A 25227-nucleotide genomic window follows, 5' to 3' on the forward strand; every position below is an offset into this window, starting at 1 on the left:
TTCCCCTCAAGTATATTCCTTTGGTAGGGCAAAGGAAAATCATGACACCAGAATCATTACATTGGCTTTGAGTTGTACTGGCAGGAAATGAAAATCCTAGAATTAGTAACAGAGGTTCTCTGGCCTGCATTTTCTCAGAACATGTACACGTATAGATTCAGCGTTAAGGCCTTTAACAAAGTATTTCCTTCATAACTTGACTTATTTTCAGAAATAACTTGGAAAGAGCAGATATAACAAAAAGATTCTATACAGAGATTGTTTCCCCATTCCTCTCTTGTTTTGAAATTTTTGCATTTGTACAGCTTCATTTCTCTAGATATTCTACCATGGCCACTGACCTCTTAACTTGGCCTCTGACTTTCTATTTACCTTTCATTCTTCAGTGTTTTCTAGTGCCTCAGTTCTCCACTCAGTAGCTTAAGTATCTGCAGATGTGCTGGCCAATTTATCTATTACATACAGTAGGCACAGTGCCTAGGCCTCTGAAACGTTTAGGGATCCATGAAAATGTTTTAATTTCTTTTCAAATCAAGATGAAAAAATGAATACAGTCCAGCCTGAATTATATTTGTCTTTATACCAACATAGTTGTAAAACAATTTTTAATATTTTTTTATGAAAGTAGGGACCCACAAAGGCAAGAAAATCTGGGGCTTAAGAAAGTCTTAATGTATCCTGCATGGATGCCATATTTTGCATATTTATTTTCAATTTCTCCAGTTTCTCCAGACCACTGCCATTAGCAGCATATTACAAGCCTTAGTTTATAATTTGTAATAATTTTTACAACCAGTTAATCTTCCTCTGTAATATGATCACTTTCCTTTTCTTCTCTTATTATCTTCCACTAACTATGTTACTTTGGTTTTCCTGTCCAATTCTCTTACAATGTCCAGTCTTATGTATTATTGTTGCATGAAAAATGGCTAACTCCTTTGATAATAACTTCCTAAGTATTTCTCCCAAATACTTTTTTTAGCTTTTTTCTTCACCAGCTAAATGTGACCCTTAACTTATCAAATCAAGTTCGGTGCCTTGTTGTCCATAAAATAGTGTCAAATGATTTTCTATTTACTGTTCAAGTAGGATCAAGATGAGTAATTTATCTTACCCTCATAAATACTTTAGATTATCTTCACTATTCACAGACAGAAAGCACTAAATTAACACTTTCATTTTCATGCTTAAGCTATATCTGTATCTTATTATTTCTATCACTCACTAGCTCAGCTTTTTCTCCCCCTTCACTGGGCTTGGTACCTCTATGATTGTCTTTCTTTAGCTGATCCTCAAGAGCAAAGTTATCTACACCATACAGTGTCATGTGCAAATGTAATATGTGGTTTCTCTTAAAGATGTTTAAGCAATGTTTTCTCAAGAAATTTCCCTAGGGATTTCAGATTATCTCATACTACATCATTGTATGTTTAATTCTCATTAAACATTAATGAAATATATAAATCAAAATAATTCTGGTAAACTCGCATACCCTAGAAAATTTCTTATATTGAATATAGTCTCTTCTGGCCTTGGACTCCCATTATTATTTTCTTTTCATTTATTCTTTATCTATAAACTTGATCATATGTGTATCCTTGTGATCCAATCATTTTGAGAAGCACATGTTCAAAATCTGTATCATCTTCTGTTTGAAATGCATTTTATACTTTGAATGCATTTATTTTATTTTGGAATAGAGGAATGATGTTTTGAAAACAGGTTGGCTGTGCTATGAGTTTATTTATAGACTAGCACTTTAAGTTTGGTTAGAAATCAAAGACTATAAGAAACAATTCTTTAAGTAGTTGTTATCCTAAGACTATATTGTAATCACATCACATAATATCTCATATGAATATCTCACATCATATTAATGTAAAATGTAATAAGGAAATTTAGAGAACAATTATTTTAATTCCCTCATTTTACCAAACAAAATTGAGGCTGAAAGAAGAGAATTGACGTGCCGCAAGCCACACATCAGGATTTTTGGCTCCTAATTGAATTTTTTTTTTTTACTATGCCAATGAAAATAATTTATTGAAAGACAATATTTTGGAGAATGTTGAAAAGGGTGGGTAGAATCAGAAAGGAAAATGTTTGGTTGTGAACTCTGAAAATAAATAACCTGGGAGTAAGACTGAAGTTTTAAAAAATTGAAGACGTGGTTAGAAAATAGAATGACTACAGGGTGCTTCATTTGCAGTGCAATTTGACTTAAAACTTTTTTCTTTTCCTTTGTTACTCTTTCCTTTGCCTGAAATGTCTTTTTTTCTTTTCTCCTGTCTCTCATGCATTGTCAAAATTCTCTTCCTTCCATATGACACATCTCTTCTATGAAAAATTTTCCGACTCCCCAGAATTATTCTTGTTTGTCCACCTATTGTAGTAATTTTTACATTTTACCTTACTGTCTATCGTTTTGGTTGTTGGGTGGCAATGTAGTGTTCACCTCAATCAAAAGAAGTGGCTCCAGTTCTCGTTGTTCCACTTACTATCTCCATGACTTTGGGCAATTAATTTGGCCCATGTAATCTTAGGTTATTTCTCCTTGGTGTGGACAATATGCTTGCTCAACCATTTCATTTTCATCATCTTTGCTAAATAGTTAACATTTCCCTTAATACAAAACTTAAACTAATTTGTTATTTTACCTGGAGGTTGGTGAATTATATCATCAGGGCAAAATTTGGGATGTTTAATCTTCAAGTTGGTGAATACCTTTAAGTCCATGCTCTGGAAAGAAAACGATTATCAAATCAAACATAAGTATTTAAAATTACATAAAAACCCCCCTTTGTATAAAACAATTATCATACCCAATTAATAACATTATAATTTTACATAATCAAGAAGAGTAATAGAATACTTGATGCAGTAGTGTGATAATAGAAATTTATTCTTTGAAGACTTTTCAAATTTTGTTCCTCATATCCTTTAGCATGGCAAAGCTGACCATTGTAAAGTCAGTGTTGTAAAGCCACAGAGGATGTTGAAAGGAACACAAGATTCATCAGAAGTGTGTCTTGGCCTCGGCTCTGCTATAATTAGCTATGTCACTTAAGCAAGTCACTTAACCTATGTTTCAGATTCCTCAGCAGAAAAACAATGACCCAGAAGGGGCACTTTCTAATATTCTTTATTAATATAGTATTCTATTAATCTTAAATAATTCACAAGGCAGAATATTAATGGATAAAATGGGCTTTACCCTCATGAAGCTGTAAACATCTTCTTCATTGCTGTGTGACACTGAAGAGTACATGAGTCCATCAATAGAGACATTATCACGTTTGATACAGTCTTTTTGGTCCTCTTTCTGCTGATTTGAACTATGAATGAAGTCAGCAAAATCCTTTGCAGGTAGCAGATTATATACCTATAAAAAATGAGAAAAGAGGGGGAAAACTCTTTCTTGTCTTTTCTTGAATGATACTCACTGAAAAGAAAAGAGCCAGTATGATCACTACCAATCATTTCTCGAGTGTATCCATGATCTATAAAAAAGATTTGTAGATATTTTCTTTTGAACAGTGTTTTGTTCTAAAGGTGTTTACCATGCTCAAGAAAAGACTAAAAATATTCCAAGTACCCAAGACTAACAGGAACATTAAGAGAGAGCTCAAAGACAAATTCTGTACCTTATGTTTGAGAGAGATATTATTTCTAATAAAATTTAATGTAAAATTTAAATTCAATAATATATGTTTGTAATATAATATAAATCGGTCAGTAATAGACTTTCACTATGTGAAAGAGTGAAACAAGTTTTGTGAGTCTTATCCTCAAGAAACACATAGATTTAGTTAGGTTTGTAATCTAAATAGGCAGAAGGTAATCTTGCCACTATTAAAAGGATTATATCCACCTACTTTTACCCTTACGTATAGGAAAAATGAACTCCTGTTCTAATGGGAAATAAATCATCACTTGTCATCTATCTATGTCAGATCAGTGTAATCCAAGACATTATTCATGGTATGTGAAGTCTACCATTTTTTTATCCAATGATGATCCAAAAGTCTCAGTTATTTCATAAATGCTCAAATATAAGATGTGATTTTCTGTTTTCCGCCAAATTATTGCTCAGAAAAGAGAATTTCACCTTATATTTTAGTAGTCTTTACAACGTTTTTCATAGTATAGAACCTTCTCTCAAATACTTTATGTCCACCTAAGTTGTCTGAGATATGGCTCTAGCTGGTCATCTTACCTCAAGCCACTAGTAGTACTCATTCACATAAAAAATAAGCTGTTTGGGTGTTTTACTTTTCATTCTTCATATAGGTGTATATTCATGATCTTAACCATATAAACATTTACTCTATTGCTTTTTAGAGACTTGATTAGAGCAATAATTTTCTCAAGGACTACTGAGAAATGTAGCTATTTGTTGAATAACTTGAATTATGCAAGCTAAGAATTGTTTATTGCTTTTTACATGCTTAACAAAACAGTCTGGCTGGCAATCCATTAGTGTTACACAGACTTCCCGTGTCCAAAGAATAGTAAAAAAATTTGCATTTCCACTTTTGAAAAATGCGAAATCTAAAAATTTCTCTTTGTGTAACCTTCTTGATAGAAAATAGAGACTTAAGATTCAAAGTATTTTATTCTTAAGAGATGTAAAAAGTCAGACTAAATTGAAATAAAAATGAAAATGTCAAGATACAAAATATTTGATGGACTTTGAGGTTATTATGCTAAGTGAAATAAGTCAGACAGAGAAAGACAAATACTGTATGATTCACTCATATGTGGAAGATAAACAAACAAGCAAACACATGGATACAGAGACCAGGTTAGCAGTTACCAGGAGAAAAGGGGGTGAGGGGAGGGTGAAAAGGGCAGAGGGGCACATGTGTATGATGATGGATGGCAACTACACTTTTGTTGGTCAACACAATGCACACGATGCAGTCTATACAGAAGTTGAAATATAATGATGTACACCTGAAGTTTATACAATATTATAAAGCAATGTGACCTCAATAAAAAAATAAATAAAATAATAAAGTGCCATATCTTAGACAATTTAGGTGGAAATAAAGATGATATGCTCTGGAAAATTATTAGATAATATAATATCATCAAGTTGAAGACACTGGCATCAGAAATTAATGCGAAGAGTTTGAATAAAATTGTTTCATGAAATGTAAGAGTGGGAAAAACCATATTTCTAAATTAGTAAATATCTTAATGTAATGTTGATTTTGAATATGTGTGGTTAAATAATATAAACAAATTATAAGTGGATATTGAAATAACTTATCTATGATTATCAAGGTTTATAAATTTAAGTTGGCAGAGTTTTTTCTTTTTTGGTTTCTTTTCATTAAGAAAATATAGAATCAATATATATCCCAAGTCACCTTATATTTGGCATTCAGACATGTCCCCAGGCACATGACTTTAGTGGTTATTCCACTAATATCGTGGGGAGTATTAATAAGAACAGAGATACAAATGTGCTGAAAGATGTACCCTAATATTAGGAGGAACCAATCAATGGCCCAAAGATAGCTCCCAAAGAGAAAGTTCCTCATCCCATATTCTCCATTGTCATTTATCTCAAGGGAACTTTTTGCTGCCATAATGAACTCTCTTTTCCTTTGTGGACTATTTTTATGCTTTTAGGAGTCACTGATAATGATAGGTAAGGATTGGAAAGCATTTGGGGGATAGCTCTAGATATGACAATACTTAAATGAATAGATAACCATGGAAATAATTTTATGTCAACAGTCGTCAGTGTGTTAGCTACAAATTGAGATTGTCTGTTGTCTGACTCATGTTATACTACATCATACACACACACACACACACACACACACACACGTGCTTCAGTCTTAACTATGCATAAACAGATAATGATCATCAGTAAATTTTCCAACATAAATGACAGAGACCAAAACAAGCTGACAAAACAAAGTCAGAGGAAACAATGGCAATGCAGAAAGCAAAAGAAAACTCCAAAAGGAAAAGAAAAACCCTATAATATCTTCATAGAGATGGAAAAAGATATTGCATCTATGAAACAAGAATATGACACTCTCAAAATAAAATAATCAGAGAATAATAAGTAACTTTGAAAATTAGGGATGAGAAACCTAATTTAAAACAAAATCTGTAAGTGATAAAAAGTAAATTTTGAGGAAATCTCTCAGAAAGAAAAAGAAAATAGGAGAGAAAAGATAAGAATATTAGAGGATCTATCCAGGAGATCCAATATCTGACTAGCAGCAATTTCAGACAAAAAAAGCAGAGAAATTGAGAAGAGAAAATAAAAAATAAAGAAAATTTCTGGGAGCTGGCCCTGTGGCTGAGTGGTTAAGTTCACGTGCTCTGCTTTGGTGGCCCAGGGTTTCGCTGGTTCAGGTCCTGGGAATGGACACGGCACTGCTCATCAGGCCATGCTGAGGCAGCGTCCCGCATAGCACAGCCAGAAGGACCTCCAACTAGAATATATGGCTGTGTGCTGGGGAGCTTTGGGGAGAAGAAGAAAAAAAAGAAGATTGGCAACAGTTGCTAGCTCAGGTGCCAATCTTTAAAAAAAAAAAGAAAATGTCCTAGAACCAAAGGATATTAACCTCTAGATCAGATTTTTTAAACTTGGGATCCACAGACTCTAGAGGGGTTCAGGGTTAGAATTTAGAGGTTTGTAAGTTTGGATGGGAAAACTACATCTTTATTTTCTTAAATATTTAACTGAAATTTAACATTTCTTTCAATTATTAATCTAAGTTACAGGCCACAGGAGTGTCAGCAGTACTCATGACTTTGTTACCAACAGAAATCATGGATATTTTTATATTATGTTATAGTTGATCAGATATCTTGAAAAATTATCTACACTCATCGCTTCTTCAAAATTATAGTAGCTATTAAACAAGTCTTTGATTGCTATCTTCCCATATAAAAATACTTATGCAACATGGCTGGCCAACATTTAGGCAACTCTGCACCAAGTCGTCTTTCAACCACTGAACACTGAAGTTGCACGTTCTTGCACTGGTGACCCTGACTTTACGTGGCTTTCCAGTAGTTCCTATCCACAATTAGTTGTTAGCCAATATGTGGAAGGATGTGAGTTAAAGATAACCCCATGGTGTAGTGTTGCTATTTAGGCTAAGACATGACAGTGTCCATATTTACTCATATTCAGCACTTGCTAACTCATATGTTAGATGAATTGTGTTATTTAATGTGATAATAAAGAAGCACATATGTTACTTCATCAAATAAAAATATTTTGAAAATTGTACTTCCTTTTGTATTCCTATGTATTTTATTTTATGCATTTAAACAATATTCATAGCCTTCACCAGACTGTAGTCAGTGTCCATGGCTCTCAAAAAAGTTAGAATCTATGCTCTTGATTGAAATAACTCATTGAATGTTCAGTATAATAATGTCCATCATAATAAATGAAGCAAGACCCTTCCCATGATTGTGGCTTCTCAGGGCACCAGACATAAAAAAAGATTTTGAAAGGTTCCAGAGAGAAAATAAAGAACAATACAAAGTACAAAGACAGAATTAGAATGGCATTGTGCATCTCAGTAACAATTTTGGGATCTAGAAAGCCATGGAGCTAATGTCCTCAAAACTCTCTGTGAAAATGATTACCTAACTAAAGTTCTTTACTAAGTCAAAGTATTAATTAATTGTTAGGGTAAATAAAGAGATTCACAGTTCCCAAAAAAGTTTACCTCCCATGCTCTCTTTCTCAGAAAATTACTGAAGGATATGCCCTCCCAAAAGGAAGAAGCAAACGAAGAAAGAAGTCCTGGGATCTGGGACACAGTAGGCCAAACCAGGAGAGCTTTGAAGGGGATCTTCAAGGATGAGAGTGAGCAACAGGCCTTGAAAACAGTCAGTCTGGAACAGAGAAGAGATGGAGGGCTCCAACAGAAAAAAAGAAGTGAAGTTAATAGAATTGAATTGAACACTATTTACAGAATCATGAGAGAATGTGGAGACAGACAGAGAATGGAAGGAAAAAAACCGCTAAGAAATATGAAAATAAGGCAATGATTAAACTCTAGGAAAGACAAAAACAAGTATGAGGTGAAATATAATCATAATATACTATTTAGCTTAGTGATGAACAATATTTATATAGTCATAATAAGGAAAATTGAAAGGATTTAACCTAAATTATCATACAACTATATTGGCAAGATGAGGAGAGGAGAGAGGATGAATAATAAGAGTTAAAATGTTACTTCATAATAGGCATCAATAGATAATGTTAAACATGAAGAATAAACAAAGGATATAGACTTCAGAAATATGGAAGTAAATATCAGAAGAAATAACTGAAATGGTTGAAAGTGTATGCTTCCAAAGAATGGAATGAGGAAGAGGGTAGGGAGCCTGAAAACTGTTGTCTGTTGGTTCTAACTCTTCTAACAGTATTTGCATTTTTAAACTAAGTGCATATATTTCTTGGATAAAAATAATTACTCAAGAGAGCCTTTATTACAAGCATGTTTTGGGGAAGTTAAAATATAAATGACAGAACTTTAGTAATATGTTTTCCAAAGAATTTGCTATATATGAAACATAAACTCTCATTGCTTAAACACTAGTTTAAGTTAAGCATTAGTTTGATTTAAACATTGTTTGAATTAAACAATGATAAATTCCCAGCCTTATCTTGGTTAAATAATTCCATAAATAATTAAATAAAATTTAATAAATACATTTTTAAATTTATGTATGAACTCCATGTTTTAAATTATGATGTCAACCAATGCCAATGATGATTCTTAAAAAATTTTTTCTTTTATTAGAGCTATAACTCTTCTTCATAAATGCTCGTCTTAATCCAATATAAAAACCAATAGACTTTCACATTTTAATTAACCTCGGAAAGACTACTGCCAATAGCTTATGATTTCAGTTGTGCTTTTGAGAATTTTGAAAAGTTTGAGAATCTCCTTCTTTATTTTTATTATTTTGTTTTACTCCTATTTACTCCTGAAATTTGTAAGAATTTGTTTTTATAAAAAGTTTGCTTTGGTGCCCGAAAACCAATATTACTCTCATAGGCTTTATACTGAGTATCTTAAGAGTAAAAGTTATTAAAATATACATTTGACTCTATCGAGACAGCAGTGGTAAAACAGAGAGACTATAGGTGTAGAGACAGAACATCTGAAATCAGATTTAAACTCTGCAATTTACTGGCTGTTCTTGGTTTCTGTTTAATAAATGGTACATTTTTCTGAACTATACTTTTAGATCTTAAAATGAAGATATGTTTCAGGGATGCCATGAGCATTGAATAAGATAACATGTTAAAGAACTTTGACAGTTATTAACCCTCAAACAAATGTGAAATATTTAAAATTAATATTCCCCTTACTGAACAGGGGGTTCTCCTTGCTCTGGGATCCTTGCGTGATCCTTCGTGACCCCCGAGGCTGCTGGGAACTCACCGAGGCCGGGGACAGCTCTGCCTCAGGCTTCATGAGCAGCACACTTTGGTCCACGGCCCGGAGGGCGCAGAGGGACTGAGGAGAAGCTGTGACTCGCAGGTGGGTGTGTGAGGCCGGGAGACTCTGCGTTGGGTGGAAGCTCAAATCCACCTGTGAGAAAGGGTAATCATCAGGTTAGAAAGCTACCTGGTATCACCAGCCTAAAACCCTTCACATTTTTTCAGTCATTTGCCTATTCAACATACATCTGTTTTGCTAAATTATGATTGTCAGAGAGTTAGTCCTGAGGGTCTTTGCTCACTGAGGTTTATTGAGCAGTTAGTGTACAAGCCAGTTTATGCCGGAGCAACAGATGAGCACTGGGAGTGATACATATTCTTGTTAATTACTTATTTTTACTGACCAGTTATATATTTGCTTCAGGTGAAATGTCAGTCATTCTAATAGTATAATATAATTATCAATTATCTATCTGTCTGTCTATCTATCTCTTTACCTATGCTTCTCCTCTCATTTCAGGGGAATGAAGTGAACGGCTCTTGACTGGATGTGTTTTAAGGGCAGCACAATGTGATTGAAAGGCACTGATTGAAGCAGTAAAAAGTGGAATGGTGGTTGCCAGGGGCTGGGGAGAGGGGAAAACAGTGGGCATTAATCAAAGGGTACAAAGTTTCAGTTATATAAGATGAATAAGTCCTAGAGATCTGCCGTACAGCATATAGCCTTTAGTTAACTACACTGTATTGTATACTTAATAATTTGCTAAAAGGATAGATCTTGTGTTTTTATCACACACACAAAAAATAATAAATAAAGAGGATGGGACTTAAAAAAAAGTGCACAAATCAAGAATTGGGGGACCTGGATCCTAGTTCTGGTCTTGCCATTAAATTATTTTATGACTTTGCAATAGTTACTAAGTTATTATTGCCTCAGTTTCTTTGTCTATAAAATAAATTATGTCCTTCCTACCCTCACGTCTCTTTTTTTTAATTTTAGGAAATAAATCACCTACCTTGTTGGGCAGACAATTTTCAACTTCGTATTTTGCAAAGTCCCCAAACACTTCCCCATCAGGTAAAATGGCATAGAGGAGCAACTGAGCGATAGGAGCGATGTCTGACTCCACAGGGACTGACATGGAAAAATGGCCTCTCACTGGAGCACAGAGAGAATGAGATGGAGTGGTTAGGGGCCAGGATACTGACAGGAAAACCTGGACACATAGGGATTTGGGGACCTATATCTTCACATTGATGTTTCTGCATCTATCCATTGTTAATGGCCTGGGTGTTAATGGTTAATGTATGAAAAGAGTAGTGCAGGATATCTTCCACTAAGAAGGTTTACTGTTGAAAAGTTTGTCCATGTTATTTATCCTTTCTGACCAATCATATGGTGATTTCCTATCTGGTTGAAAGCTTAGCAAGCCTAAACATCATTAGCTAGAAGTTATTGTTTATATCAAGTAATGAAACCACCTTGATTGTCATTACATTTATAACTCAGATAAGAGGAGGGAAAATAAAAGATGATAATCTGGCAGTGGTGAAACTCAGAGATGGAACTGGAAATTATAGACTCTTTTAGTGGAACAATCAACACTTACAAATACACATATACTTATTTTTTTCTTTAGTGAATGTTTATTGCTCATTTAGTTGGTTTATTGACCTTGTGGCTTATTTTTTAAAAAATCTTTTGTGTGAACCAATTTTCAGAGGGCTTATATTTTTTGAGTGAAAATTATACTCTATTAGAAGTCTCTATTGTTTTAGGCCAACCTGAGGCTATATAATCTCTTAATAATGTACTTTATGATTTCTATTTAGCTTTTTAAAAATAGCTTATTTGAAACTTTTGTTAAATAACTAAATGATTGTTAAAATTGGGCAACAACAAGGAGGTCAACAAATTTGTGCATCTACTATTTACCAAGCACTGCTCTAGGCAATTGGTACATATCTGTGAAACAAAACCAACCAAAATCTCTGCCCACATCCAGTTTATATTGTAGTGGAAAGACAAAGACAATAAATCAACAGAATAAATAAGTAAATTATAGATAATATGTTTACATGTTATAAGTGCTCTGGAGAAAAACATAGGGCAGGGTAAGGAGAAAAGGACATTGGGAATACCAGGGTTGAGTGGTAAGTTACAATTTTAAATAGGGACATCCAGAATAGGCCTAATTGAGGAAGTGACAATTGAGTCAAGCCTTGAAGGAGGTGAGCGAACTAGCCATGTGGATACTTAGGGGAAAAGCATTCTTAAAGAGGAAATAGTAACAAGGCAGGAAGAAATACTTGGTGATTTAAGAAGATGCTTATGTTTATTTGAATAAAATTCAGGGGGGCTTTTTAAATAAACATGAACAAACAAGACACACATTTCACTGACATGAAAGATCATGATCGACATACACGTGGTGGGAGAATATCTAATCTGCATTAAACTCCCCAACTTTTTATTCCTCTCTAAAATCTTTCTATTTCAGTCTTCCATCTATTATGCTTTATAGTTCTGTTCTTCCTCGTCATTTTTTATCAGTCAAAAATTGATGTGGCCAGAATGGTCAAATTCAAAGTGAACGGCCTCCAGATCTTATTGGAAAAAGAAACTGAAATGACACATCTTACCTTTTTGATGTTAATCCTAGTATGACTACATGGATTATTAATTTTAGGTATATATAGGAATATTTTATATTTTCAGATATTCTAGCCCCAGTGATAAGTGTTTAATATTGTTGGTGATGTTCAGTTTGAGATGTTTGAGAAGTTTCCGTCTTTGAGTTAATGATAGTATAGCCTACATTAGGCAGTGGAGCATTGAGCTATGGCTGTTGAGAATGTAATGTTGATACACAAGAAGCATCATAGCATCCCTATTTTGCTCAATTGTTGGGGATCCATTGGTGAGTGTCTAGGGAGTTCAGTCAGAGATGTATTGGTAAATTGGGAACACTCACGCTTTCCTGGCTCCAGGGGGAGAATATGGACTCCAGTTCGGATAATGCTGCCTTTGGCCATGATCTTAAAATAAAAGTTATTTTCTCAGTTTATCACCATACTTATCATGAGGCTTGTCCCCCATTAACATACTTATCATTGAGACCCAGGTGGTGATATCTAGCCCAATGAAAAGTCAAGGTATCAAAAGAGGCATGGTTAAGAAATGAAAGGATTTCATAATTTTTGGCCTCATATACACCTTTCTAATCCTCCACTCAAGAGTCAATACTTACCAGGTAATAGAAGACGAGCTCCTTCAGCTCCCCCAAGACCTGCCCATTCAGAATATAGTGTGCCTGAATTGTATGAATTTGGCCACAGGGCAAGGGACCAGCCACAGCCTCAAGGTAGACATAGCTTTTGCTTAAGGAGAAAACATGATTAGCAGTGTGGTATGCTTGCTTATGTTTTTCTGTCATGCAGTAATAGTAGCTAAAACAGGGACTCTGTTCCTTGTGGTAGACCTGGAGAAACAAAAAGAAATGCTACTTTGTAGACAACCTGTTACAAACAACGTCTCTTCTAAGCTGGATAAGCTTACTCTCCCATATGATTGAATAGTTACAAATTTTGTGCTTCTTAGTAAAAATGGGGGAAAAGTCCCCCTTATGTTGATTAAATGATCTAATTGACAGTATCCATGATTTTCAGAAGATTTTGAGGAAAGTATTTATACCTTTGAATAGAGAAAAGTGAACCGTATCTTTCGTATAGACTGTTTATCTAGACAGACCAGAACCAAAGGAACTAGGAAATCTCATTGAGGAGAATAATTGTGATAAATCGATAAGGTGATCTTCAGCAAGTAGATGTCTCTATCCAGCTGGGTTTATTAAGTTGTATAAATGAATGGCAAAACCTGTGCATGGGTAAAAGTTACCCCTACTGTGATACTCTGGACTGATCATGGAAGGTCTCTGCAAGCTCTCTGCAGGAGTGGTTTGAGTGAGAATTTTATCTATGCTCTCATGTAGTAGTTGCTCTTTCATACTTCAGGATTCATGTTTCCCATTTACTAACCCCCCCCAGAAGACTTTCTCCTCGCTTTTCCTCTACTTGGTTCATACCTTGATTATAACACTCACAGGTATTACAGTAATACTTAATGGAGCTTTCTACCATCAACGATATGAGCTCCATGAGAATATGAACCATGATTATTTTTCTTACCAGGCACTAGCACAGTCCCCAGTACAGGCAAATATGCAGTGGACATTTGTGGGTTGAGAAAATGAACATCATATTTTGAAGTAATGAATTTGAGAATACGTGTGTCGTCTATCCTTGATTAAAGAAATAAAATATACTCTCTTACCCTTCTTTGTTTGAGGGTATCAACTTGAGAGATATAGAGCAGAACGAAAATAAAAGGAAATTATTTACTGGGAATATAATATTTAAAAGAATATCTTTGTTGTGTGGCAGTTATTTCTCTAGTCCTTCCCCTGGTACCTTTATTATTTATCAAGAACTTCTTGTATTTCACCCTAAAATACGACAACTTGGAATATGAATTTCTTCTCCTTGAGCTAAGCACGATTGGGTTGCAGCTCTGCTACCAAGGCTTCTCCTTGTTTCTTACGTCCTCACTTCCAGACTTACGCTGACAGTGAGGGAGGAATCCGTAACGTTAGTGGTGTCGATGGAGAACTGCACTAAGCCATGCTCATCGGTGGTAGCGTTGGAGGAATAGTTAGCTTCATTTGCTTGGATGGAGATGAGTTCATCTGGGATAGGGACTCCCTTCCCATCCACTAGGCATACCTATAATAGAACAAGGAATAAGCTGTAGATTCCATCTGACGATACCACCCATAAGGAATACAAGAACCAAACCCTTTTTTGACATTGTCTAAAAACTAAACATTCCCCCATTCCCCCAACTCTGCTTTTTCAGCTTGGGGCTTTTGACCTCTCTCAAATGTATATCATTGAAAATCTGTGTTTTTTTCCATTAAGAGCAGAGTGGTGTATGCTAACTGTACTGGGAGTGATTTAATGTGTCCATAGAATCAAATTATAGAATTCTAGGAACGAAAAGTAACTTAGACAATCATTTTCTCTCTCTTTTAGTGGTAAGCCATGCAAAAAACTCACCAGAGAAGATTTTTGTTGGACTTTGACAAATTCGTTAATCATTAATTACTGGTAACATCAAGTGGTAACATTTTCTTAGTATTTGCATTTCTAATGTTTAATATATATTTATTACATAGAAAGTAAGGGTTGTAGCCTTAAAGCCATATAAGTGTATCATACTTTCCTGTGCTTCAAAAGAAAACCACTTACTCACGAATGAATTTATTGTTGAAACTAAGAGTGGCAGATGCACTGAGATACTTATAAGAAAAGCAGTAAAAGGTATTTGTGTTAGTGATTAGAGATGTTGAATAATGTATACCAAGAAGTGAAGGTTAGAGACAGTGTGGATTTATTTTGAACATTTAAGTCCTGTTATTTTGCAAGAGAAACACAATAATGCTTTGGGGTTTATAGATTTCATGAGCATTATTTATAAGCAAAAAGATCTGGTTGTATGTGGTTTTGTGATTTTGGTCTTATGAAGCAATTGATCATTTTAACTAGGTGTGATCTTGAGCGGGAAGATCTGTGTTGTGTGTCACAATACAATTTAACTATCTCTGAAATATAGAGTACTCTACCTGCCCAAAGAATGGAATCCCTCGTCTAAAGTGTGAATCCACTTTCACAAATGTGAGTTTTGTTAGAGTTCTTGTGACTTCAATTGTCCCAGTTCCAGTTAATTCCAGCTCTGAGGAAAAGGTTGAAACAAAACAAAACAAAAACAATATCTCTTGGAGAGGAACCACTTGCTTTCAAATTATTTTTCTACTTCCTTCTCCCTGCCCTCCCGATGATGAAAAGGCATCAACGTTCACAGTTTTGTCTCCCATGTTCTTATGTTACCCACACACCTGTCCCTTCTTCTGTAATCTTGGCATTCACTTGAAGTTTCATCGTTTGAAAGTTTTGCTCCTTTAATTGGAACACACTGGTTTTTACTTGTTGCATAATGCAGCCATGGCTGTCTAGCTGATAAGCAAGAAAAACAAAGACAAAAAATAAACTGGCGTGCTGATCAGACCAGTGGTCAATCCAAACCAATGTGTGGGGCCTTTTTGGGAAAGAACCAACTGCCTGGAGGTAACAGTATATTGGTTATGAGCATGATATTCAGCTCTACCATTTATCTGCTGTGTGACATGATCTTGGACATGTTACACAGTGTCCTCATGTCTGTTTCGTGTCTATAAAATGGTGATAATAATAACGGCTACTTCATAGGACTGTTGTGAGGATTAAATAAATTAGATATGCTAGAACATTGGCTAGCATGTCATAAGTGCTAAATAACTGTTAACTATTATTTAAAAGAACCACCATTATTTATCATTTGTGACCAAGATTTTGTTGACAAGTTTAGTTACAAATATCTGGAATTCTTCCATCTATAATAGTGGATTGTGGGACTTTCATCTTTTGATATCTGGGCATGTTTCTCCTTACAGACTTTTTCCTGTGTTTGTATTTCACAATTATTCTCAGATGTCAACAAGCCTCTTTGAATAGTTTTCACTCACCTTCTGACTGACTTCCTCACAGGGAACCTCTAAATTTCTGCCAAAACGATAAAAGGAGTAATGATATTTTCGGCATATACTCATGGTTACATGTCCTGGGACAGGCTTCCCGTAGGTATATCTGTCACAAGAGAAATTCCCAGTGACCAAGAGTTTTCCCAGGAGCAGAGACCCACCTTCTTCCTATCCATATTCCACACTATCAGTAAGTCATAGCATATTTACTTTCTGCAGTTCCATAAGAACAAGAAACACAAAAATAGTTACTGTTTACTATGGATCAAGCTCTTTTCCAAATGGTTTACATATATTAAGTAACTTAATCCTCTTAATAACCTCATGAGAGATACGATATTACTTTCTCCATTTTGCAGTTCTGGAAAATGAGGCACACTGAGGTTAAGTAACCCAACAAGGCAGCTCAACTCGTAAGTGGTGGAGCTGAGATTTGAACTCAGGCAGCTTAGCTCTTGAGTGCTGCACTTTTCTGCCTCCAATTCTTTATGTATGGTTCATGTTAATTGGAAACATGGCTCAATTAACTTAGAAATACTCTCTCACAAACCCTCTCAATCTTTCCTCTAATCCTAACACTTCTCTTTTCCAATTCTCTTCTATTTATTCTTCTCAAAATGTTTATTGTAATTTCTCACAGCAAAACTGTCAATGTGTTTTACAGAAGAATCAGAGAATAGTGACAATGAAAAAGAAAAAAAAATGCTCACAATCACAGTCATCTAGAGACCGTTTTCTAAAAGCCTCCAAGAACCCCTCAAAGACTGTTTTATACTTAAGTTGTTATATTTATTTACTAAAATTGAATCAAATCACATATAATTTATTTATTGTCATTCTGCTTTAGGATAATTAACTTCCTTCCTCATTTACACATTTTTTGAATATGTGACAAAATAATTGATTTTACTTGTTCTGATTTATCTGAATTTTCTCTTCTGAGAAAGAAATGTAGGTTTGTGGATGTAAATAAATCTAAAAAAAGAATCTCATCACTATTACTTTGAAAGAGTTTGGGAAGGGACCCAGCTGAAGTGATGTCTCCTGTATTTGATCCTGCGGGAGATGAATTTCTTACTCTACAAGTGACTTCTGCTATTGCTGTTTTAGATTTCCATAATTGCAGACTTTAATAGCAATTTCAAATCATTTAGTCCAATATTCTTGTTTGTTTCTTTTTTTTTTTTTGATAAAGAAGTGCAAGTTCATTTAAAGTCATACTTAAAATCAAAGTGAGTTAGTGGCAGATGCTGGACTTGTAGCAAGGACTGTGAACACTTAGTTCTGTGCTCTTTCTACTACACCTTTATAGGTCAGTACAATGCCACATTCTGTGCTTGAATCTCTTTACCTGTCCTGCCAAGTGGATCTTATCATGTGCTTTTATGTCTCCAAATGTGGAGAACTCACTGTTGCCTAACACAATTCATTCCATCATGGGGAAAACTTTGTCATTATCAGAATGAACCCAATTTGTTTCTTCATACCACCAAGTTATGCAATGGATATTTGAGTAATAATAGATGTAGAGGAGCAATTATAATGAGAAAAAGAAAGAAGGAAAGAAAATAATGCCACGAAGAGAAAGTTCTAGAGAAGGGAGGAGAGACGCCTCAGGTATTTATACAAATTTTTATGGTGCTGCAACGAGATATCTCAATGTTTGAGAGTATTTTAAGGGTATAAAAAGAAACAAAAATTAACTCACATTCCACATACTGTCACATTCACTTCTTCATCTAGTACAGTGATTACCTTTGGAACCTTTACTTGCACTTCAAATTTGGGAAGCACTGTTGAAGGAGATAAGAGAAATGTGGCAGACTGGTAAATTGTTTTTGTGGTTGCCTAAATGACAAACCAATGCTCTGAAATGGTGACTTCCCTTCTAACTATCTTTGAAATCTTAAGGTAACACCCAAGGGAGCTATAAAATTGAGTGGTCATAGATTGTATTAGTCCTAGCAAATCACAGAAACTTCCACTGAAATAAGAAAAAACTTCCAAATTGGGGAAAATAACTTCCTTTTAAAAAATCCCCAAGCTTTTATGAAGTTCTGTGTTCACAGATGATGGTCTTGGTTAGAATCAGATGAAGCCCAACCTCACCCATGGGAATTGAAGGTACCCAAATGGATTCACACTCTAGTAACCAGAAGCTTATGATCCCACTTTTCCTTCCCAATCTTCCGAAATCATACCAAATTCCTCCACGGTGAAGGAGTGCTCTGTCTTTATTCCTGATTGTTTTAGTATTACTATCTTGTAGGAGCCCTTAATGGGCTCTGATGACAGGCTGAAGGACAATTGTTTCAGTCCATTCTCTAACTGGATATTCTGCCATTGCATAATTCGATTCATTCCAGGGTCCTAAATATATGAAACAGGTTATAACTTATCAAAGTAAATAAAGAATTAGGGGCAGTAATACACTTGGGGCAGTAATACAGGAAAACTGTTGTATTAATGATAGATCGTTTGGGAAATTGCTAGTATTTTTCCTTGGAAAGAGAGAAATAGAAGCAGAGTGAGTTACAACATCCCAGTTCTCTGGATAATGGGAGGATTTCACATGTGCAAAGGTTTCTTTCAATCTCTACTGTCTTTGGAATATTGTCACAACCTTCCAAACAGCAATTTCTTCTCAATTTACTGATTTCTCTCTGAATGTGGAAGGCTTTAAGTTGCTTACCTCAATGTGAACCAGTGGAAACTAAAAAACAAACAAAAAGACAAAAAATGTTAGTTCAGAATTCTACCTAACGCAGTGAACATAAATAGACTTAAAGAACTGAATATTACAATAAGAGCTTCAGCCAAGATTCAAGGAAATTAATATCACATAATAAAGTGAATTGCAAGACAGATCACCAAACAGAAGTTTTAAGTAGAAGTCCAGGAACTGGTTGAAGAACTCAACCACATCAATGATAAAAAGGGAGAATGGAGATTTGGGGAGGCTTTTTGAGTAAGATCTTTCTAGTATGCTGTGAGACCCGTCCCTAGCCAGAAGAGTAAGATGACTATGTAACTTATTATTCAAATCAGGAAATTTTTGAGTGAAAGAGGGTAGTAATTATGATTAATTCCAGACAACATTCATAAACCAGGACTGTCCTGGGTCAAGCAGGATCTATTTTTACCCTACACAATGTACCTACTTCTCATTTTAGGTCTAATGAGTGTGGCTTCAAAGGGGTCACTGTGAGCATTTGATATGTGCCTCCTGCACTTAGTTGGACAGAGTGAACTAGTGCTTAATTCTTGACCTAGAAATATAAGGGCAAGAAATGGCTGACTAGCTACTCTGGCTATAGAACAAAGGAAAGTTGCTACTACCTTGGGATTGGTTTGCACTTTCAGAGATTTTGCAAACAGAACTCATAAGAGTTTCCCATTGACTAGATGAGGATTACATAGGAGAGAGAGGCAGTAAAGGGATCATTTTGGATTCTATGTAACTGGGCTATCTAGTGAGAGAAACATATCTTAGGTGAGGATAAGGTAGAAGTGGACACCTGGATTTCTGGAGGTTAGTGAGGCAGTAAGCAACCACTGGACTAGAGTACATTTCCTGGTGTAAGGAACTGTTGGTGATATATTAATGATGAGGGTCTCTGAAGAGTTTGCAAAAAGTGCACTATAAGAATAAGAGTTAGCTTTAAACATCTGCCTGGCCCAAAGGGTGCAAAACCATCTTAGGACGGTACAAGTCAAGACAATTCTTTTTTGCTTGCCTTACTTCTTCTTCTGTCCTAGCAAGGTTGGAAACCCCAGATACAGAGAGGACAAGGTAGTTGCTTAAAGCTGAGAAAGAAGGAGGATCAGTGAATCCTGCTTGCCTGACTTCCTACCTGCAAAACTGTCCAGCTGTGAAAAAGAGGGAGAAGATTTAGCTTCAAATTAAGTTTGGAGTTTAGATTGATATATGGCACTTGACATTCCAATTAATGAAGAATACTGTGATTTTTAAAAATTATTCTCTGAGAATGACCAGAAAAGTCATGAGATTGTCAGAGTTTTCATCTAGAGGCAGAGAGGAGTACATTTCAAAGAACTGTAAAGTTGTGAAAGTAAAGTAGTGTTCTGATTATATTCCTAGAATTATGAGTTTTCAATGTATCAGATAGTTTATGATCAAGCAAGTTTGTAGAGAAGTTATTTTTTATAGAATACAACAAAATTATAAGTAAAAGTTTATAGAACATTGACTTAATCTGCTTTAGGAAGCCAATAAATATTAGGAATGGTACAAGAAATAAGTCGCTCAACAAAAACAAATGTGTTTTTCATTATTTCCTAAAATAGAATTTGCTAGCATTAATTGTTTACAGCAATCTAGGGAACAGGATGCTGATTCAGTACCTTTACAAGTCAGGAATGGAGATTAACAGATTTTTAACTATAACACATTTTTTATAACACATTTCTAACTATAAATCTTACTAGCTAATTCTAACTGGAATTCTAAAACTAACAAAACTGAAAAAGAAAACAGAACAACTCACTGAACATTCTCTAGTAAGCAACCTAGATCCAGGAGAAGATCAAACAGAAATAGAAAATTAATTAAAAATAATTATGAAATGTTGATTTTGTATCCCACGACTTGACTGTATTCCTTTACTATTTCTAAAAGTTTTTTAGTGGATTCTTTAGGGTTTTCTAGATATAAAATCATGTCGTCTGCAAAGAGTGACAGTTTCACTTCTTCGTTCCCATGTGGATCCCTTTTGTTTCTTTTTCTTGCCTGATTGCTCTGGCCAGGACTTCCAATACTATGTTAAATAAGAGTGGTGACAGTGGGCATCCTTGTCTGGTTCCTGTTCTTAGAGGGATAGCTTTCAGTTTTTCTCCATTGAGAATGATATTTGCTGTGGGTTTGTCATATATGGCCTTTATTATGTTGAGGTATTTTCCTCCTATGCCCATTTTATTTAGAGTTTTTATCATAAATGGATGCTGTATCTTGTCAAATGCTTTCTCTGCATCTATTGAGATGATCATGTGATTTTTATTCTTCATTTTGTTAATGTGGTGTATCACGTTGATAGATTTGTGGATGTTGAACCATCCCTGCATCCCTGGAATGAAACCCATTTGATCAAATGGGACTACATCAAACTAAAAAGCTTCTGCACAGCAAAGGAAATCATCAACAAAACGAAAAGACAACCTAACAATTGGGAGAAAATATTTGCAAACCATACATCAGATAAGGGGTTAATATCCAAAATATACAAAGAACTAATACAGCTCAACAACAAAAACCCCAACAATCCAATTACAAAATGGGCAAAAGATCTGAACAGAGATTTCTCCAAAGGAAATATACGGATGGCCAACAGGCATACGAAAAGATGCTCAACATCATTAGCTATCAGGGAAATGCAAATCAAAACTACGATGAGGTATCACCTCACTCCAGTCAGAATGGCTATAATTAGCAAGACAGGAAACAACAAATGTTGGAGAGGGTGTGGAGAGAAGGGAACCCTTGTTCACTGCTGGTGGCAGTGCAAACTGGTGCAGCCACTATGGAAAGCAGTATGGAGTATCCTCAGAAAATTAAGGATAGATCTACCATATGATCCAGTCATTCCACTGCTGGGTATTTATCCAAAGAACTTGAAAACACAAAGGCATAAAGATACTTGCACCCCTATGTTCATTGCAGCATTATACACAGTAGCCAAGACATGGAAGCAACCTGGGTGCCTATCAAGGGATGAATGGATAAAGAAGATGTGGTATTTATACATGATGGACTACTACTCAGCCATAAGAAATGACAAAATCCGGCCATTTGTGACAACATGGATGGACCTCGAGGGTATTATGATGAGTGAAATAAGTCAGAGGGAGAAAGTCAGATACCATATGATCTCAATCATAAGTAGAAGATAATAACAACGACAAAAAAAACACATAACATTGGCGATTGGATTGGTGGTTACCATAGGGGAAGGGGGTAAGGGAGAGGGCAAAAGGGGTGATTAGGCTCACATGTGAAGGATGGACTAGAATTAATTTTCGGGTGGTGAACATGATGTAATGTACACAGAATTCGAAATATGATGTACATCCAGAAAAAAAATACCTAATTAAAAAATAAAAATAAAAAAATAAAAATAATTATGAGGGGCCAGCCCCGTGGCCGAGTGGTTAAGTTCGAGCGCTCCGCTTTGGCGGCCCAGGGTTTCGCCAGTTCGGATCCTGCATGCGGACAAGGCACCGCTCGTCAGGCCACGCTGAGGCGGTGTCCCACATGCCACAACTAGAAGGACCCACAACTAAAACTACACAACTGTGTACCAGGGGGCTTTGGGAGAAAAAGGAAAAATAAAATCTTAAAAAAAAAAAAGAAAAAAATAATTATGAAATGCTTCAAATGCAGTGCTCAGAAGACAAAGCATAGCCCTAAATATTTCTATGAATAAGTTGAAAAACAAGGAAATAAAGTGTGCATTCAATATAAGAAGTAATAAGAAATAAATAAAAAAGCATTTGACAGAAAATAATAAAGGTAAAATTGTACTTTGGAAATTAAGAAAGAGAAAAGTGAAAGAATTAATAAATCATTCTAAAAACAGAATCTTTTGGTGGAATAAAAAACTAAACTATTTGTTAACTCAAAAAAAAGGGAAAGGGACAAGTACAGAAATCTAGAAATGGTAATGGAGAAATAAGATGCAAATTCAAGACTAATATAAGAAATGACTCTACCCATTCATAGGCAAATAAGTGCTTTTCTAGAAAAATATAAATCACCAAAATGGCCCCAAAGAGAGAGAAATTACACCCCTACCGATTAGTGGAGAAGAAATAAAAATATTTTCAAATAATTACACCCTAAATGGGACTAGTCCTAGAGAATTTCACCAGAAACATGTCAAATTTTTATAGAACTAGTAACAGCAGTGGTATAGAAAATAGTGTAGCTAGAAAAAAGCTAACGTAATATTATCAGAACTCACAGAAAAGCACTGAAAATAAATCTTCAGACCTATCTAATACAGTCATGTGCTGCCTAGCGACGTTTCGGTAAACAACAGACTACATATACAACTGTGGTTCTATATGGTTAGTATCATATAGCCTAAGTATGTAGTAGGGTCTACCATCTAAGTTTGTGTAAGTACCTTCTATGGTGTTCGTGCAACGACGAAATTACCTAACAATGCCTTTCTCAGAACATATCCCCATTGTTAAGCAACACATGACTGTATATAAATGTTAATGCAAATAACTTACATAAATTATTATTAACAGAATTCCTTAGAATACATTGTGATTACGTAGCAATTAATTAATTCTGGGAGTACAAAGATTGTCCTACATGAGGACAAATATTCATATATTTCTCTCTAGTAGTAGCTACATGATGATAAAAGGAATCTCCATAGACTTTGATAATGTTCAACAACCTTCCTTTAAAAATTCTTTAAAATTAAGAATTAAATACTTCTATACCATGTCCAAGAAAAAACATATTTCAACACAAAATTCAGAAACAAGACAAAGGAGATCTTTATTACTCATTTTACTCAACTTGGTATACAGGTACTGACCAGCAAAATTAATTATTAGAAATAAATTTATAAAAGTTGGAAAGAAAGAGGTAAAATTACTATTACTATTATTTTTGCAGATGATATGATGTTAGCCTGGAAAATCCAAAAGAATTCACTGAAAATGTACTTCAAATAATAAAATAATTTTGTAAAGATAATAATATTTCTTGACCCCATTTTCCCACCTTGCTACTCCCTCATGTTGGTGTTGTTTCTTTTACAGCAAAACTCTAAGAGTGTCTTGTCATTCATTGTCTCCAATTTCTTTGTATTCTCTCTTGTTATTACTCCCATTAGGCTTTGAACTCATCCTACTGAAAGTGCTCTAACCAAGGTGACCAACTAAGTTTCACATTGCTATATCCAAAATGATCACTTTTCAGTCCTCATTTTACTTGACCTATCAGCAGCTGCTGATACCATGAGTATTTTCTCCTGACTTCTCTTTCTGCTCCTTCTCAGTACTTTTTGTTGAGTTTTGCTCCTCTTCTCAATCTCCAGATTTTTAGTCCTCAGGACTCAGCACTTTTTCTTCTCCCCCCCTTTTCTAAATCCGCTCTTTTGAGTATTACATCCACTTTCATGTTTAAATACTATTTGCTTATGCCCATTTCGTGTTTCTACCTCATATGCCCAGAGGACATATTTTTCTTCTTTTCAAAACAATTCCCCAAATTTTAAATATTAAAAAGATAAGAGTAAATGGAAGAGATAGAAGAGACAACTCTTTTAAAAGTGTCCATCTCCACTTCTTTTTTTTTTTTTTAAAGATTTTATTTTTCCTTTTTCTCCCCAAAGCGCCCTGGTACATAGTTGTGCATTTTTAGTTGTGGATCCTTCTAGTTGTGACATGTGGGAGGCCGTCTCAGCATGGCTTGAGAAGCAGTGCCATGTCCGCACCCAGGATTTGAACCGGTGAAACCCTGGGCCGCCGAAGCAGAGTGCAAGAACTTTACCACTGGGCCACAGGGCCGGCCCCAGAAGAGATAACTCTTATTCTGATAAAGAGACTCTGTAGAAAACCTACAGCAAACATGACACCTAATAGTGTAACTTCAGTAGAATTCCCATAAAAGTTATAAACATGCTTCTATTCAACATCATTCTTCAGGTCCTAGACAATAAGACCAGAAAAGAAAACTGGCTCATAAAAAGTGTGAAAGAAGACACTGGGGCTGGCCTGGTGGCATAGCAGTTAAGTTCCTGCACTCCACTTTGGTGGCCTGGGGTTTGCTGGTTTGAATCCCCTGCACCAACCTATGTACCGCTTATCAAGCCATGCTGTGGCAGGTGTCCCACGTGTAAAATAGAGGAAGATGGGTACAGATGTTAGCTCAGGGCCAATCTTCCTCAAAAAAAAATTCTGAAAGAAGACCCAAAACTGTTCATACTATGTTATTGTCCACATGGATAATACAATGAAATCTACTGATAAATTATTGGGACTAATAAAATATTCATCAAGATCAATATAAAAAATAGGATACTAAGACAAAATAATCACTTAGAAAATAGGAAGGATAAATTGAAGAAATATATTCAGTAACCCATTATTAACAAAAATTATAAC

The 25227-nt window shown here is 35.2% G+C and overlaps 1 protein-coding gene across 3 annotated transcripts in view; it reads right to left on the reverse strand.

Annotated features, from left to right (window-relative positions):
* LOC103561498 (alpha-2-macroglobulin-like) overlaps positions 1-25227 on the reverse strand; it is a 71931-nt gene that overhangs the window by 39337 nt on the left and 7367 nt on the right. For all 3 annotated transcript variants that reach the window (XM_008536142.2, XM_070620679.1, XM_008536143.2), the window contains 13 exons: positions 18776-18796; positions 18285-18453; positions 17792-17876; positions 16069-16189; positions 15403-15520; positions 15130-15239; positions 14069-14230; positions 12700-12930; positions 12424-12487; positions 10465-10607; positions 9450-9599; positions 3215-3382; positions 2658-2739 (listed from right to left, as the gene is read on the reverse strand). In XM_008536142.2, coding sequence (XP_008534364.2) covers positions 2658-2739; positions 3215-3382; positions 9450-9599; positions 10465-10607; positions 12424-12487; positions 12700-12930; positions 14069-14230; positions 15130-15239; positions 15403-15520; positions 16069-16189; positions 17792-17876; positions 18285-18453; positions 18776-18796 — 1624 coding nt within the window. The remainder of the gene's footprint in view (positions 1-2657; positions 2740-3214; positions 3383-9449; positions 9600-10464; positions 10608-12423; positions 12488-12699; positions 12931-14068; positions 14231-15129; positions 15240-15402; positions 15521-16068; positions 16190-17791; positions 17877-18284; positions 18454-18775; positions 18797-25227) is intronic.

Source organism: Equus przewalskii, chromosome 5 (genome assembly GCF_037783145.1).
Source record: "Equus przewalskii isolate Varuska chromosome 5, EquPr2, whole genome shotgun sequence".
Lineage (NCBI taxonomy): Eukaryota > Metazoa > Chordata > Mammalia > Perissodactyla > Equidae > Equus > Equus przewalskii.